Source organism: Mytilus galloprovincialis, chromosome 5 (assembly GCF_965363235.1).
Source record: "Mytilus galloprovincialis chromosome 5, xbMytGall1.hap1.1, whole genome shotgun sequence".
Classification (NCBI taxonomy): Eukaryota; Metazoa; Mollusca; class Bivalvia; order Mytilida; family Mytilidae; genus Mytilus; species Mytilus galloprovincialis.
This window is the reverse complement of record NC_134842.1, coordinates 36,761,955-36,780,336: the sequence shown is the minus strand read 5'-3', so window position 1 is coordinate 36,780,336 and position 18,382 is coordinate 36,761,955. Positions and strand designations below refer to the sequence as shown.

At 33.6% G+C, this 18,382-nt stretch overlaps 1 protein-coding gene across 1 annotated transcript; it reads right to left on the bottom strand.

The window, feature by feature from the left end:
* Positions 1 to 174: 174 nt before the first annotated feature.
* LOC143075728 (cytochrome P450 4A6-like) lies at positions 175 to 15,790 on the bottom strand. Its single transcript, XM_076251286.1, has 11 exons — positions 15,645 to 15,790; positions 14,748 to 14,875; positions 12,363 to 12,487; positions 11,587 to 11,649; positions 10,817 to 10,940; positions 10,392 to 10,521; positions 8,147 to 8,270; positions 7,487 to 7,682; positions 2,794 to 2,876; positions 1,991 to 2,056; positions 175 to 1,085 (listed from the first exon to the last, which is right to left on the bottom strand). Exons 1-11 carry the CDS (start codon positions 15,778 to 15,780, stop codon positions 959 to 961), a joined length of 1,302 nt encoding a protein of 433 aa, XP_076107401.1. The 5' UTR covers positions 15,781 to 15,790; the 3' UTR covers positions 175 to 958.
* Positions 15,791 to 18,382: the final 2,592 nt, after the last annotated feature.

Here is an 18,382-nt window from a genome sequence, read left to right as displayed (position 1 = left end):
AATTACCGTAATTAATACCAGTGAAACTGTGTTTGAAATACAGCTATAAAATATTAAAAGTTTTCATCGATTGATGATATATGAATATCCATTTTAAGTTTTAGTATTTGATATAATGATTGGTGTATATTAATTTTCTCAAGTATTAAAAAACTCTTCATTTCCAAATAACTTGTCCACTCGGGGATTTGTGGTGATAGCAGATCTAGACAGGCCTTGGAACAATTAAGAGTTTGACATATTGAATAGACACTTTTTGGTGATGAAAACTGTATTTTGACCTCAGCGGAGGACGGAATAGACAATACATTTCAGAGAAGAAAAAAACAGACGTTGAAGCGCAATACTTTTAAAACAAAACATTTAAGCGAAAACAAGTATTATGAATGCTCATGTTATCGACCGGAAATCAGATAATTTCGTTGCTTAAATACCCACTACTTGATTTGAATTCTTCGTAAAAATGTCCTGCTCAATGATAATGACGTTTATTATTTTTTCTGTTTGATTTGTTTATGTTCTTTAGAGCACTTTTACAGATATTCCACATCTCTTTTTATTTCTTTTTATAACTTAAATTGATTATAAATCTAAAAATATATAATAGAGATAATAACATCATATTTCAGATTTAAATGTGGTCATGTACTTCCAAACTATGATCGTCTTCTTTAATTATTATTATCTTTATTACTAGTATTCCACGAACCTAATGTCGATACAAATATTCCTGATTTCATTAAAGTACATGACACTGATAATCTAACGTAAGTAACAAAGGTGTCAAAGTTATCAAATGACAGGGAGAAAACTGGACCAACATCTTCAAAATAAAGCTTAAAAAATGATGCTGTTGACAGCCACATTTTTTTCAGACATTGATCTACGTATTTACAGTATCTCTGTTGTTTATTAGTAAATTCTGTTTTGGTATTTTATTTGAGTAGACTATTCTGCTTTATACGATTTGCCACTCCTTCTCCAACAAACGATTTTCCAATATCACTTTGATCCCATGCGTTGCCCTCATGATCAGTTCTGGATTGATTTCATAATTATGACCATCTACCAACGAAACTTTGTATCTGAAATAAAAATTAAAGATGTCTCATTATTTGGTATGATTCATTCATTCATTGCCACAAAAAAACGACAATTACGTGTTTTGTACGATATTCTTATCTATCTTATATATATTCAACTAAACCCTCAGTTAAATCACTGAGATGTATCTAGACCAAAGCTTATTCAGTATAATTGAACAGCAAAATAGAAAAGACAGAAGGATAAAGCATTATTCCTTCTTGTAACATTACTATATAATTTTATTTTAGATGTAACGAGTCTTTTGATTGGCTGACGTTATTTTGTTATCATCCCATAGACATAATTTAGTCATGTGACCGTCACGTCATCAACGCTTTTTCATGGTTTTCTGCGGTTTAAAATGGAATTTAGAATTAAATTATAAGAAATGACTGTAATATTTTTTCTGTCTATGAAGAAATAACATAAAAAATGTGGTACACACTGTTAAATAACCCGCTACGCACGTTATTCAGTGTGCATCAATTGTTTTATGTTATTTCTTCATAGATAGAAAAAATATTACAGTCATTCCTTAAATATTAAAAATCTACATATTCCCTATTAAATAGACATTTATTTGTATTTTTTTCTTTGGTAATGTCAGTGACCAGCTTTATATTGCATGTATATCGTGTACATGCCAATTAAGACTTTACCAATTATGGTCTGACGTAACTAAATAATACTTCAAATAAATATACACAATGCTTAAGGATCTGAACATTGCACAAATTAGCATCTGTTGTGTTGTTGTTAGTTTATCTGTTTTAGTTTGTGTTTTTGCTGTTATTGTTCTTTTCTTTAGTTTTATGTTCTTCGTATTTATCTTTTTACAATAAAAAAAAGTTACAAAATATGATAAATAACAGTTTAATTGCATTGATTATTAACATCTACAAACCTCTGAACTAATCTGCTGATCATAACTTTTAATTCGTTCATTGCAAAATTTTGGCCAATACAATTCCTGAAATAAGAATAAGAATAAAAGCAGAAGTGGCGTATTTCGTCTATGAACCGACAGCCTGAATGTAATAAAACAAATTCATAATACATTTAATACAACTTGATGTCTTCAAAGATAGACACTGAACGTAATGCCATTGTGTGTTTCTTTGTTTAGATAGTTATTTGTTTTAAAGTGATTAAGATTATAACACAATCTTGACTGGTGTTCCCAAATTGTCTGTTTGTTTTCCTCACACATTATTGCCAGTATAACTGAATTCTATGCGAATTTCAAACCAGTTAGTGGTTAAGCTAGCTTTAAAACCAGGTAAAATACACAATTGTCTACATAAGGAAATGCCTGTACCAAGTCAGGAATATGGCAGTTGCTTTCCATACGTTTGATGTGTTTGAGCTTTTGATTTGGCCATTTGACGAGGAACTTTCCGTTTTAAATTTTCTTTGGAGTTCATTTCTTTTGCCAATTTACTTTTTTTTTTATATATAATCTATATAGGGAACGAGCCTAAATTTAAAGTTAATAGTTACAGAAGCATTTTCTATTAACAGATAAAGTAAAGACTATAATATGTATTCTAAACGTTTATATTCGTTCAAGGAAACATATTGTTTTATTGAAACGAATTGTTCGTATATTCGGCTTCACTTAACCGTTCTTGCGGAAGACAAATCCAGAAAAGCTCTTCGTAAGCAAGACATTTAAAAAATGTTGTTTTCATTTTTTTACTTCTTTACCTTGAACCAGCAGCAAATGGTATATAACTGTAAGGATGTCTGTTAGTTATATCTTCATTTAAAAATCTCTCCGGTTTAAATACCTGAAAATATAGAATCAAATATAAAAAATAAAAATAAAACTAATAATAAAAATATTTTGAATTTTCCCGATTCCCGATTGTTTAATTTATTATTTATTCTTTACGTGATGAACCGACAAATAGGTTTATCCTGATTCAGAGTAATTTCTCGCGATTTGATTGGCAGATATTGTCCTAATAAATTTCAGTACAATTTCTTATTATGTCAATTGGAATTATCTCCCTTATTTATTACGTCAATTGGAATTATCTCCCTTATACCATTGACCTAATAAAAAAATGAGTTGTTTTATAGTCCAAATGTTTTTAATTTTTCTGTTTCAGATTAAATATCTATAATAAATTTGGTTGATATTGTAATAAAATTGAATTTAAATATAATAATATGTAAAATAATAAAATCAGGATAAATTCGTTACACAGTGTTCAATTGTCCTAATACGAATTTTATCGGGTCTATCGCCTAACCCGATATGAATTTTATTGACCCGATAAATTCTCGTATTAGGACAATTGCACACTGTGTAACTAATTATATCACGCAAATCAACTACAACGATGCTTAATAAAGGCAACAGTAGTATACCGCTGTTCGAAATTCATAAATTGATTGAAAAAAAAAAAAAAAAAATGAGAAAGGAAATGGAGAATGTGTCAAAGCGACAACAACCCGACCATAGAGCAGTTTACAAACTAAAACTGAGGGAAACACATCAAATATAAGAGGAGAACTACGATACAACAGAAACACTAAATGTAACACATAAAAAACGAACCATAATATAACAATGGCTATTTTCTTGACTTGTAGAGGACATTTTAAGAATAAAATGGTGGGTTGAACCTGGTTTTGTGGCTAGCCAAACCTAGCACTTTAATGGCAATGTTGAATAAAACACTAAACTGACACCATTACATGACAGGAATATAGTACAAATTAAATACAAGAACATTTAGGACAGAAAATAAGACAAATACACAGTACAATATAGTACAATTCGACATGAAACAACAGAAACACTGCAGTGAACAAAAACAAACGACAATGTAATGCACAAAAAAACTGTTCGATAATAACTGCCATTTTCCTGACATATTTTTAGAAATTGTAAATATTAGCAATGATGTTATACATGTTAAGCGTCTTCTGATTGGCTGACGTTGTTTTGTTTATCAGCGCATAGACATAATTTAGTCATGTGACCGTGACGTCTTCAACGTTTTTTCATTGTTTACTTTGGTTTAAAATGTAATTCAAAATTACATTCAATTTGTAAAAAAAAACTGTAATATATTTTTCTGTCTATTCGAAATAACATTAAAAAAAATGGGGTGCACGCTTTAAAAGAACCTGCTACGCAGGTTATTCAGTGTGCACCACATTTTTATTATGTTATTTAAAATATTACAGTTATTCCTTAATTAAACTCATGTACCAGAGCACACAGAAGGCACAAAAACATAACCAAAAGATACCAAATGGACGTTCAAGCTGATAAGTCGAAAATAAACGGAAAACGTCATGGCTAAAATAGAATAAACAGCTGCGCCATGAGCGCATGATACGCCCGACGTCTTGTGGGGAAGTTTTATGCAATAATCATAAATAGTTTCTGAGAAAGTTTTAAGCAATAACCATATACTGTTTTTGAGACACGGCGGGACATGTGAAACCCCCAACCCTGTTTTTTTTTTACAAAAAACTAAATATATCTAAAATAAAATTTTGAATCAAAACCAAAAAGTATACAGATCTTTAGATTAATATAACAAAGAAGTGTGTAAAGTTTTAAGCAATAATCATAAATTATTTTTGAGATACGGCGCAACATGTAAAAAAAACCCTCCCCTATTTAACAAAATACTCAATAACTCCAAAATAACGTTTTGAATCATCACCAAAAAGTATACAGATCTTTAGATTAATATAACAAAGAAGTGTGTAAAGTTTTAAGCAATAATCATAAATTGTTTTTGAGATACGGCACAACATGTAAAAAAAAACCCTCCCCCTTTTTTACAAAATACTCAATAACTCAAAAATGAAATTTTGAATCATCACCAAAAAGTATACAGATCTTCAGATTAATATAACAAAGACTTGTGTAAAGTTTTAAGCAATAATCATATATCGTTTTTGAGATATGGTGCGACATGTAAAAAAACCCTCCCCCTTTTTTACAAAATACTCAATAACTCAAAAATGAAATTTTGAATCATCACCAAAAAGTATACAGATATTAAGATTAATATAACTAAGAAGTGTTTAAAGTTTTAAGCCATAATCAAGAATCGTTTTTGAGATACGGTGCGACATGTGAAAAAAACACACCCCTGTTTTAGTTACAAAGTGCCGTAACTCGAAAAGTTTTAATCTTATTTTCACTAAAAAGTATACAGATCATTTGACCATCATAAGTAACAACTATGTTAAGTTTCATGAAATTTGGATAAGTCGTTCTCAAGTTACGGTGCGACATGTTTACGCCGGACAGACAGACGGACGGACAGACAGACGGACGGACGGACGGACAGACAGACGGACGGACACCGGACATTTGTATACCATAATACGTCCCGTCAAAATTTTGACGGGCGTATAAAAATAATAACAGACAAATAACAGTACACAAAACACAACATATAAAAGTAAAATACTGATAATGAGCAATACAGAACTGATCGCGAATGATGCTTATTTTTTTTTTAAATGAAAAGGGACATTTCGTAAGGCGTTTTACCGAAATAAAGGTTACGTTTTACTTTGACATCAAAACGTCAATGCTGCATGCTCTTACAAATATGACGGCTTCGTTAACAAAATTACGTAACTTAAGTGTCTGTGTAATCATGAAGCAAACATTTCTTCATTAATTTTAAAAACTTACATCAGAAAAGTTTCGAACACAACCTAATTGATATTTGAATCCAAAAAAAAGTGCGATCTTAACAATGATAAGTATAGACTATCGGGTTTTCTACACATTGATATCGTAAAATATCAGCCGCGAGCCACAATGTGAACCTTTTTGGCGAGTGGGCACTGCGAACGAGCTACATGTTTCACACTGTGTCAAGCGGCTAATATTTTACTATATCTATAAGAAGAAAAACCGACTATCTGTTTATCGTTCTCTTACTGGTCTTTTTCCTCTTCCTAAGGCACTTTTACGCTTGACATAAGCAAGCTTGATAATTTCTCCTCTCACATTGTGACGTCGCTGATAAATTATCATCTTACATTGTGATGTCGCTGATAATGCCTGGTTTCGTTTTAAAGCCTTGGTACGAGAATTACGAAGCGACCAAGCAGGGTGATATATGCGTAGGGAAGGACGATAAGTACAATGTGCCAAATCCAAGCCAGAAAACAGTTACATTTAGATGCCATAAAATAAATATGTCATTAATTTTTCACATAACTCTTTCCTCTTAAATGGGTCTATATTCGAATGAAGATAGCTAAGATATTAATCATGATCCCAGATAAGATATTAATCCTTTTTTGTTTTGAGTAAAAAGGGAGGGGGGGGGGTTCAAATACCACGAGTCACAGAAATCAACCGATGCAAATAGAAGAATGATAGTAGAAATCAATTTTACTTTTTAAATTTGTATTGGATAACCCATTATACTACTTAATCAAAATGCACTATTATGATGAAACAAAAACTAAAACTTTCCGCAACTGAAGGTTTTTATTCAACAAATGCGCAAATATTCTTTGAAGTTGCATGGCTTAAATCATTTTAAAGTTTTTTCATAACGCCACGAACAATCTAACATTGTTAATTGAAGCATAACGACATAACGAATGACACTGTGGATAACTCATTACAGTCTAGATTTATAGATATATTGAACGTTGTAACGGGAATTGTTTTATCGTTATTTTATCGATAGTTCCATTTTTGGTTTTGTAAGTTTTGAAAGGATTTGTTTTGCGGACAAAATAACTGACCCTCCCCCTAGTTTGATATAAAAATAAGAAGATGTGGTATGATTGTCAATAAGACAAATATCCTTCAAAGTTCAAATGATGTGCAAACAATTATAGGAAACCGTACGGCCATCAACAATGAGAAAAAACTCATCCCGTATGGTCGGCTATATGCTTTTGTTATCTAATATGCAGTGTTATGCGAACTGTTTGTATTATTTGTCAATTTGTCTTTTCCTTTTTGTGTTAATGTTGGTGTATGTTCTTCAGTGAAGGATGAATCGTTTTGCCTGCGATACCTTCTAGCTATTGAACAAATCGTTTTCAAATAATAATAACCGACTCTCTTACCAATTTTATAATTTTTGACAAAAGGAAAATTTGAAAAATTAGGAATCATAGTCGGCAAAAAATATTACAAAAATACCAATTTCAAAGGTAAATTTAAAAAGGGGAAGTACATACAAACTGAAAAAATCAAACGTTAGACTCTAGCAACCAGCGGAACGAATGTCACATTCCTGACATGGTATAGGCATTTTTCGAGAAAATGTTGTTTATTACTTTATACATCATTTTTGCATGTTGAAAATAAATTTCTCCTCAGATGTACCCGTTTTCTTTAATATATTTGATAAAATCAAACAGGAAATAAAGGTTAAATATTTACCTCGTGTTCAGGCCAAACATCTGGATGATGATGAATCGAGTGAATACTGATATCTATATGAACACCTGCTGGTACTGTTATATCACCAAACTTCATCGGTGACGTCAGTAGACGTGCTGTTCCAGGCACTGGTGCAAACATTCTCATTGATTCTTTCACAAAAGCTGTAAGGCAAGGCATCTCCTGAAGATTTTCCCTGAATTAAACAAAATATGCTAAACAGGTTATCAGAAGGTCATCACAAAGTCTGACGCATATATTTATAAAATTTCATCCGTCAGATATCCACACGACATTAGTCTGCATATATCAATCATAACATTTTACCTTCAAGACGCAAAAATCATTGAATTAAACAATATAAATAAAGGCAACAGTAGTATACAGTTGTTTGAAATTCATAAATCGATAAAAAAAAAAAAAAATCCGAATTACAAATTAAAACCGAGGAAACGCATCATAGATGTAAAAGAAAATGAACAATCATTGTCTTTAAATGACATACAGGAAATTATAGAATGAGTAAATTACATTATTGTTAACTGATTTTGTTTGAAAGTAGAACATTCGGCCCTAGATTATTATGAAATGGTGTTTTTCGTTTCTATTATTTTATAAAATCATTCTCCGACAATGTTTAAGTTTTAATATTAGACGTACCACGTTACCTCTAACCCATCTTCTAGTAACTCTGATATTTCAGTATATACTTTTTCCTGCTCCTCCGGATATCTTCCTAAACAGTATATAGACCAGCTAATTGCAGACGCAACAGTATCATGACCTGCAAAGAACCAGTTTGCAAACATAGTCGTTCGTTTACCTTTAAAGATATACTGTATACATAATAAGAATCACTCTGATATTATCAAGATGCTTGGTTTCTTAATAGACAACATATTTGTTACGTTCGGAGGACGTGTTTTTCAACAGACTGTCGGCATGCCAATGGGAACAAACTGTGCCCCTCTACTCGCCGACTTGTTTCTTTATTATCATGAGGCTGACTTCATGCAGGAACTTCTTAGGAAGAAAGATAAGAAGTTAACAATATCCTTTAACTCTACTTTCCGCTATATAGATGATGTTCTTTCACCAAACAATTCAAAATTTGGTGACTATGTGGAACGCATCTATCCAATCGAACTAGAGATAAAGGATACTACAGATACAGTTAAGTCGGCTTCATATCTTGACTTACATCTAGAAATTGACAATGAGGGTCGGTTGAAAACAAAACTTTACGACAAAAGAGATGATTTCAGCTTCCCAATTGTGAACTTTCCATTTCTAAGTAGCAACATTCCAGCAGCACCTGCATACGAGGTATATATCTCCAAATTGATACGATATTCCCGTGCTTGCATTTCCTATCATGATTTTCTTGATAGAGGTTTGCTGCTCACAAGGAAGCTATTAAACCAAGAGTTCCAAATGGTGAAGTTGAAATCATCCCTTCGTAAATTTTACGGACGCCATCACGAGTTGGTTGACCGTTATGGAATAACCGTTTCACAAATGATATCGGATATGTTCCTTACGTCGTAACTACAATCCCCTTCCCTTTCATGAATATGACCTACCGAAGTAGACTATTTACCGGATTTGTAATCACATAACCAACACGACGGGTGCCACATGTGGAGCAGGATCTGCTTACCCTTCCGGAGCACCTGAGATCACCCCTAGTTTTTGGTGGGGTTCGTGTTGTTTATTCTTTAGTTTTCTATGTTGTGTCGTGTGAACTATTGTTTTTCTGTTTGTCTTTTTCATTTTTAGCCATGGCGTTGTCAGTTTGTTTTAGATTTATGAGTTTGACTGTCCCTTTGGTATCTTTCGTCCCTCTTTTAACTTACTGTGTGTAATGCTACATGTGTTTGTTTAATCCATATTGACTAGAGATATAGGAAAGGGGTAAGATCTTGCAAAACATCGTCCAAGACAGGAACCTCTGGACTTTGTTCATCTTGTATGATTTTTTTAATATTGTTTCATTTACATGTTTCAGAGTTTAGTTTGACCTCCATTTTTGCTGTACTCGTGCACATTATTGTTTATGGGCCCGCTGTGTTGAAGACCCATTGGTGAGGGGCGTAAAAGAGGGGGGTATCTGTACGAAAGAACGCGAAATAAGATTGACATTTCACGATGAACGAACAATTAAAAATGTCTTTCACGTTGATCTTTTTGCCGTCTTTACGAAACACGGTGAATAACGAACCTTTTTCACGGCTGCATGAAATAAAAATGGCAAAACACGTTGCACGAAAATAATCCTTTACCACCCTCATTGGTGGCTTTGGGCTGTTTTCTGCTCTTTAATTGGTGTGTTGTCCCTTTGACACATTTCACTTTTCCATTCTCAATTTATTTTATGGCCATGACATTTTGACTGGCTTTAGATAAAAAAAAAATATGTTTACAGATCAGAATGTTTCTAGAAAGAAAGTCAAATTTACCAGTAAAGTAGACGTGATACGCAAGCTTCTCATATACTACCAAGAATTTACTCACGTTTTACCTAATTCTTTAATTTACCTTCAGATATATTGACGATGTCCTGTAACTCAATACATCATATTTCATTGGGTGCTTGCATCTTATATATACCAGTGGGCATCAGTAAAAGAGTTCAATGTGGCTGTGTTATTAGCGTTACAAAAACAGTCTATCCTTTCTAAGCATGATGAGTTCAACTCTATTTTTCTGGTCAGAGTTTGTTATGCTTAATATTTAGTTTTTGTTGTAACAGATTTTTTTAATTATTGTTTGTTTTCTTGCCTTTTGTTATATTCGTTGTATTGTTTGTACGGCTCCGATTTTTATAATTTATCATAGGCCTATCGGTAATTTCTTTTCTACGAATTTTTATTCAAATGTAAAAACTTAATCTTTAAACCTTCACCTTCAAACATAAACGTTTCCACTTCAGCTCTTATATCTTCATCAGAAAGTCCTATCCCATTTTCATCTTTAGCTGTAAGAAGTATATCTAGAAAATTAAGATGGCGCTTTGTTGGTAGACCTTCTTTTTTCTACAATGTAGAAAAACATACAGTTTGATAAAAATTACTCATAAAAACTGAGGTATTTAGGAAAATTGGATGGATTTGGATATTGTAGGTTATCAAAAATACAAGTAATATCATTATACTTTTTAAATGCTTCTCAAACAATTTATGAATAACTTTCAAAAAGACTCTTACATGTTGCTACGCACTTTAGATACACTATTGACATGCTATTCATATTTTGGAATGTATTTTGTTCTTTCATAAATGATAAACGAAGATGATAAATGACGTATCACGTGATACTTAACACACGTACCAGAGTTTGCTGCCTGTCTTTTATAATTCTGTTTGAAAATTCATGTGAATAATCACAAAGCCGCTTCAGTTCTTTTCCTTCGTCAGAAAATTGATAGATGAAATCAATTTGATACCAAGGCTTTCTGAAAAAGAAGGATCAGTTTTTATCTTTTTTCATTGATAAGTGTTGTCCAATCTGTGCCGCTTTTTTCTCTGCCAAGACTATATGCATACTTAGTCCTTAACTTATATGATGTATCGTGGTAAGTGCTTGGTCTATCTTACAGATGATAGTTCTTTGTGGCGTTCGACTTGCTCAGTAACATGTTATATAATTTCTATGTAGTATTTTATGGACTAGTGGACTAGTTTGTATGTGTCGTCTTTTCGTGTTATTGTTTTTGTCATGGCGTTGTCCAGTGGCGCATCTAGAAATTTTCATAAGAGTGGCCCACTGGTGGCCTAAGAGAGGGCATATAATCAACCACATTTTTTTTTCAAAAGAAGGGTCCGGGCCCCTGCCCCCCTTAAATCCCCCTCTGATTGTCGGGTTCTCTTCTAAATATCAGTTATGAATGTCCCACTTGTTTCTTCTGACTACTTTTTTGCAGATCATATGCATATATATATGCATATGATCTGCATCTGCCGGTCGTAAAGGATGATAATTGAAGTTACCCTGCAGTCACATTAATATTATTCTTATTGAATGCGTCTAAATATGTGTTAGCTTCACCATAGTCTGACATAGACGTACTTCGTCCATATATATATTTAAAAAATACTTACAAGCACCTCGACAGCGTTAAATATGACAATCTGTTTACAGCATGTACGTAGGGATGTTTTGATCTGTAACGATAAACTGTGTAAGAATTATAAGTTGCAGTTAGTTTATGGCTTATTTTCAGTAGAACATACTAGTTTGAATTAAGAGAAAAGTGAGCATAAGTCAGACACCTAAAGTTAGAAACCACCCGGATCTATACATGCTATACAAGCAGAGAAAAAAATCAACTGGATAATGCGGAGTGTTCATTGAATGTTGTATTAGTCAATATCAGCGTTATACGATATAGTATGTTGTTGTTTTCTTTGACACTTCTATATTCTTTTTTCAAATATTCATATAAACAGGCAATAGAAAATACATTTAGGTAGAAACATAAAAGTTTTCTAGTTTTAAGCAAAATTTCTTAAACTTATTTTTTACGAAAAAAACCTACCTTGTGATTTTACCTTTTTAGTCTATTTTTCTTATTCTATTTTAATCGTCTAATATATATTTGCAAAATCTGTTTTTTAAATAAATAATTTCAACCTAGGGTGAAACAAACAAATTTAAATTTAAATTTAGAATTAAACAAAACACATTAAACGCATCGAACTTACATTACTTTAACGGACTGTCGGACAAACGGATTGATGGACGCACAAATTTAACAATATAATGCCCCATTTTGTCATAGACGGGTCATACACGTTAATCATTAGAGAAATATTATTTACAACAAATCTGCAATCAATAATGCCATCGTTCATATTTTCCTATAATACTTACTCACCCCTGATCTTGTATATTTCCTTGGTACGAAAAGGCACATCTTAATATAGTGTCTAAGGTTGCTAGCGCTACACGCGGGAAAATGTCTACTGCTTCGCCACTTTTGGCATAACACTCTAGTTTTTCCTATTAAAGTATGCAAACGAAATAATATAAAAACAAGAGTGTGTCCTTAGTACTTGGATGCCCCACTTGCACTATCATTTTCAATGTGCAGTGGACTGTGAAATTGGGGCCAAAACTTTAATTTTGGATTCAAGTTAAAAAGACATATTATAGGGGACATGTGCACTAAGTTTTCAAGTTGATTGGTCCAGAACTTCAACTTCATCAAATTAAAACTACAAATGTACCTTGACAAAAAACTTTAACCTGAAGCGGCACAGACGGACGGACGAATGGACGGACGAACGGACCCAGAGACTAGAAAACATAATGCCCATCTACTTTCGTAGGTGGGGCATACAAAATCAAATTAGAAATCGGTTAGAAATATAATTTTAACTAAAACTAGCCTCCATTGTTTGTACAATTTGTCATTTTTGATAAAAAAAATCTTTTTTTTTTGCAAATGAGACTTATTAACGATAATTTGAAGTCACGGGGAACTAGCGAAACAGAAGTTTTGATGAAGTAAGTGTTTGTTGGTTGATGTTTGATATACTTTGTGCAAAAAGTAGGGCCGATTTCCTCTAAATTTATTTAGCACAAAATTAAAATTACACTAAATAAATTACCTGCGTCTTTTGCGCTTTTCTGGATTTACCTTTAGGAGGTACGCTCAAACTTCAGCATTGTAATGCCAGAGATACATAAGCAGCTCCCTGAGCCTCATGACTTGAAAGGACAAAAAAAAAAACAAAAAAACTAGAGGCTCTCAAGAGCCTGTATCGCTCACCCGATTCTACTTGGGTTTTTGAAATCATATAAAAAAATATCAAATTTGGCTAAAAGTAACAACACTTGGCCAGCACCTCATAAGGAAAGGAACATTCATGCTATGTTTGATTTCATTCAATTCAGTGGTTCTTTAGAACACTTTTGTATGCATTTCCTAAAGGGTCCTATGTTAAACTAAGTCCCCCCACTGGCGGCCATCTTGGATGTTGCAATGACAACAAAGTAAAAACACTTGGTCAGCATCTCATTAGGAACATTCATGCTATGTTTGATTTTATTCCATTCAGTGGTTCACTAAAAGAAGACATTTGTATGTATTTCCCATAGGGTCCTATGTTAAACTAAGTCCCCAACTGGCGGCCAACTGGGATGATGGATCGGCTGCAAAGTAACAACACTTGGTCAGCATCTCATGAGGAACATTCATGCTATGTTTGGTTTCATTTCATTCAGTGGTTCTCTATAAGAAGAAACTTGTATGTTTTTCCCATAGGGTCCTATGTTAAACTAAGTCCCCCGATGGCGGCCATCTTGGATGATGGATCGGCTACAAAGTAACAACACTTGGTCAGCACCTCAAAAGGAACATTCATTCCATGTTTTGTTTCATTCCATTCAGTGTTTCTCTGAAAGAAGTCATTTGTATGCATTCCCCATAGGGTCCTATTTTAAACTTAGTCCCCTGCTGGCGGCCATCTTGGATAATGGATCGGCTACAAAGTAACAACACTTGGTCAGCACCTCATAAGAAACATTCATGCCATGTTTGGTTTCATTCCATTCAATGGTTTGCTAAAAAAAAGTCTTTGTATGCATTTCCCATTGAGTCCTATGTTAAACTAAGTCCCCCGCTGGCGGCCATCTTGGATGATGGATCGGCTACAAAGTAACAACACTTGGTCAGCACCTCATAAGGAACATTCATGCCATGTTTGGTTGCATTTTATTCAGTGGTTCTCTAGAAGAAGTTCAAAATGTTAAAAGTTAACGACGACGACGGACGACGACGGACGACGGACGCCAAGTGATGAGAAAAGCTCACTTGGCCCTTCAGGCCAAGTGAGCTAAAACGGAAAGACAAATTCATCCAAGTCAGATTTGCTTAAGGGAGATGGAACCTTGATTACTTAATTCATCAAAGAAAATTTTACAAAAATATAAAACCAGTGACGAGGCTTTGAGTTTTGACATAACTGATCATAACTTAGCAGATGACAACTGCAGGGACTAACTGTCCACCTGCAGTGGCATCGACCCAAAGCTAGAAAACGAAAATAACGTGGTTAGGGTCGTTTGCAAAAAAACTTCTGGTAATAAATTCACAGATAGAGACAATTATTTAGACAAGGCGTACACTAGAGCATGATATATACTGTACGAGCAACTGTTTATAGATGAAGTAATATATTTCTCACACCGGTCAGGAAATGTGAAAATATCACAAAAATTAGAGAAAACATCGTAACAGTACTACATGTATACTTACAAGAAATATATCAGTAACACTGTTATATACTTCAACGTATGGTTTGAGTATTTCAAAATGGAAGCCTGGGGTCAAAAGTCGTCTATTCCGTTCCCATTTCTTTCCGTCAGAAATCAACAAACCGTCGCCTAGAACAAAATAATGTCTGAATGTTATATTCTTAATAGTCACTAATATTGCATTTCATTAACCTATAGCGTTAGTACTTTTAAAATCATTATCATCATCATTAAAACATCCTCATTATGAAAATATTACAGACGCCATTTTTAATTAATGGAACACACAGAAAGTGAAAGGGAAAAGAAAATATCACTTTTGTTTGATAACTTTAGAAACCTATATATGCGTAAAATAAGAAAATAATTTTACTGTTTTAAGGAAGAATATGTAAACTTTATAATGTTGAAGAAATAGTTGCATATAAAAATCATAGAAGTCTATATAGGACATTTATATAAAAATAAGGAGATGTGGTATGATTGCCAATGAGACAAGTGCTATCGACCAAAGTTCAAAAAGTGGATGTAAGCAATTAAAGGCAGGGGAATATGCAACCGCACGGCCTTCAACAATGAGAAAAACTCATACCGTGTGGTCGGATATTAACGGCCCCGACATAAAACATATGAAACAATTCAATTAAGAAATATAACGGTCTAATTATTATGACAACTATTGGCCAGCGACAACTACTGAACTAGAGGCTCTATGTAGGTCCCTCCGACAGCATAAGTTTACTTATCTAAACTCTAGATATATGTAGGCGATCTAGACAGCATAAGCTTACATATACAATCTCTTAGATATTTGTAAGCCCCTCCGACAGCATTCTTACCAATCCAATATCTTATTTACTGGTATATGTAGGCCCCTCCCACAGCATATTAAGCTTACCTATCCAATCTCTGAGATATCTGTAGGCCCCTCCGCTACCATAAGCTTTAGGTGCTGATGATTTATACAGTATCTGTGCCGAGTCCGGATGGCAGACCCCCAAAGCTGGCATAGAAAAACATACTCCAATAAACATAAACCTTAGGTCTCTCATCCAACAAATGACCCCATATTGAGTACACCATATCGTTTACAAAGAGAAGACTTTTGGATAAGAGAGTTGGGAACAGCCATTCCCTATGGATGCAATGACAAAATTGATGGTGTAGGTATTTTGTCTAGTCCCAGGTGTAGTACTGTCAATACATTACAATTGTTTAATACTTCTGCTCGACGAAATAGAAGTCATGGTCACAGAAAATATATACCACCTGCTGTACACACCGTGACAATTGATAGTCTATTAACGTCTGTTCAAAAACCTTTAGGAATTCATCATATTAGAACTAAATTATACTCCATTCCATTGTCAAAACTTTCTTTACTATTTCAAGATGCCCAAAATACTTCCGTTACTGATTCTCGTTCTGTTTTGTATAGATTAGTTGCAATTATCATGGACATTGCTAACCATAGACTATTCAAACCCGTATCGACTACATCCAATAGTGAGGAAAAACGTTATTTTTTTAAGGTAGAATTCGCCAATAAAGGTTTAGATGCTATAAATATTAGCAATATTTTCCATCAAAAATCTGTACAAAAAACTATACCTGATTACTTCAAAAATAAAGCTACACCTGTTATTTCTTATACTTACACCAAGTCTATTGCATCCAAGATTTTCAACCACAAGAGAGTTTTAGAGGCTTTTAACCTCAAAGATACAAAATCCAAGCCTCCGGATTGCTCATGTGCATCGTCACAATACAATTACAGTCCAGCTGGTCATATTATTACTGGAGACCTTGGCATCGTTACCAATGAACAACTAAGAGAGTTGTTAGCCAAGGGACCAAAATATAGAATCCCCCAGCCCATCAACTGGAAAAAGAATTTCAAGTTACTGATGGATGCAGTTGAGGACTATGCAAGAAAATGGGTAAAGCGCGAACCAGACGAACCAGAACTGGATACTTTGTCTGAATGGATCAAAGCTATTCGATCATGCATTCAGAGGCGCATACAAAAACTACGATGTAATATAAGTACTAAAGTTTCTAACCCTTTCAAGAATCCGGAGGTTGTGGATGCTTTATCCTCTTTGCATGACAAATATGTCGTTGTTCCAGCAGATAAAGCCTCCAATAATATTGTCTTCATATGTAAAAAACATTATTTGCAATGTCTCACTACAGAGCTTGGAATTGATAAAACTACTGGTAATCCTACATATTCTTTAACATCATTTACCAAGGACGAAATTTTACAAAATCATAAATCTGTCCTTCTTTCTTTTGGTATCAACATCAAAGAAAACGAAGAAAACTTGCCTTCATTATACTGGATACCCAAATTACACAAAACTCCATATAAAGAACGATACATAGCTGGGTCTTCAAAATGTTCAACCAAACATCTTTCTAAAGTACTGACTACTATTCTTTCGACAGTTAAAGATGGGCTTCAAAAATATTGTGAGGAGATATATTCTACCAGTGGTGTTAACCAGATGTGGATTCTCAAAAATTCGAAAGATCTACTGCTTAACCTTCAATCACAATCTTTGCAATTTTGCAGTAACATAAAAACTTTTGATTTTTCTACGCTATATACTACTATTCCCCATGCTCAGTTGAAAGATCGACTACACCATCTCATAAAACAGAGCTTTTTCTATAAAAATGGAAATCGTAGATACAAATTTCTTGTTTTGGGTTACAATAATTCATATTTTGTTAAAAATCACACTGAATCTCCCAGAAAATATACAGAAGATGATATTATCAAAATGCTGGACTTTTTGATCGACAATATATTTGTTGAGTTTGGAGGATTTATATTTCAACAGACAGTCGGTATTCCAATGGGTACTAATTGTGCACCCCTGCTGGCTGATTTGTTTTTGTACTCGTATGAAGCAGAATTCATTCAGAACCTTCTAAAAGACAAAAAGAAAAAGCACCTTGCGAAATTCTTTAATTTTACTTTCCGATATATTGATGATGTTCTATCATTGAATAACCCATATTTCAGCCAATACTTACATCTCATATATCCAAGTGAACTTGAAATTAAGGATACCACTGATACTAGAAGGACTGCTTCATACCTTGATCTTTTCCTCAATATTGACGTAGATGGACGACTTCACACGAAAATCTATGATAAACGGGACGATTTCAACTTCCCAATTATCAATTTCCCATTTCTCAGCAGTAACATACCCTCTGCCCCTTCGTATGGTGTTTACATATCACAATTGATACGTTATTCACGTGCTTGTTCACACTATACGGACTTCATATACAGGAGTGTGCTCCTTACGCAGAAACTGCTCCAACAAAGTTATGAGGAGGACAGATTAAAATTGACACTCCGTAAATTTTATGGACACCATCACGATTTGGTGGATCCATACGATGTTTCGATGACCAAACTAGCTAAGGACATTTTTACCACATGGTAGATTGTGTTTTGTCATAATGTCGTCTAATCTTTTAATTACCAAACGTGACTTATTCCCGATTGTGACTGTTTTGCCGAGTGTGAACTCGCATTACTATAAGACGTGGTACGGTACTTATACATCCCAAATTCATGTATTTAGTTTAAATGTTTAATGTTATATTTGTAAT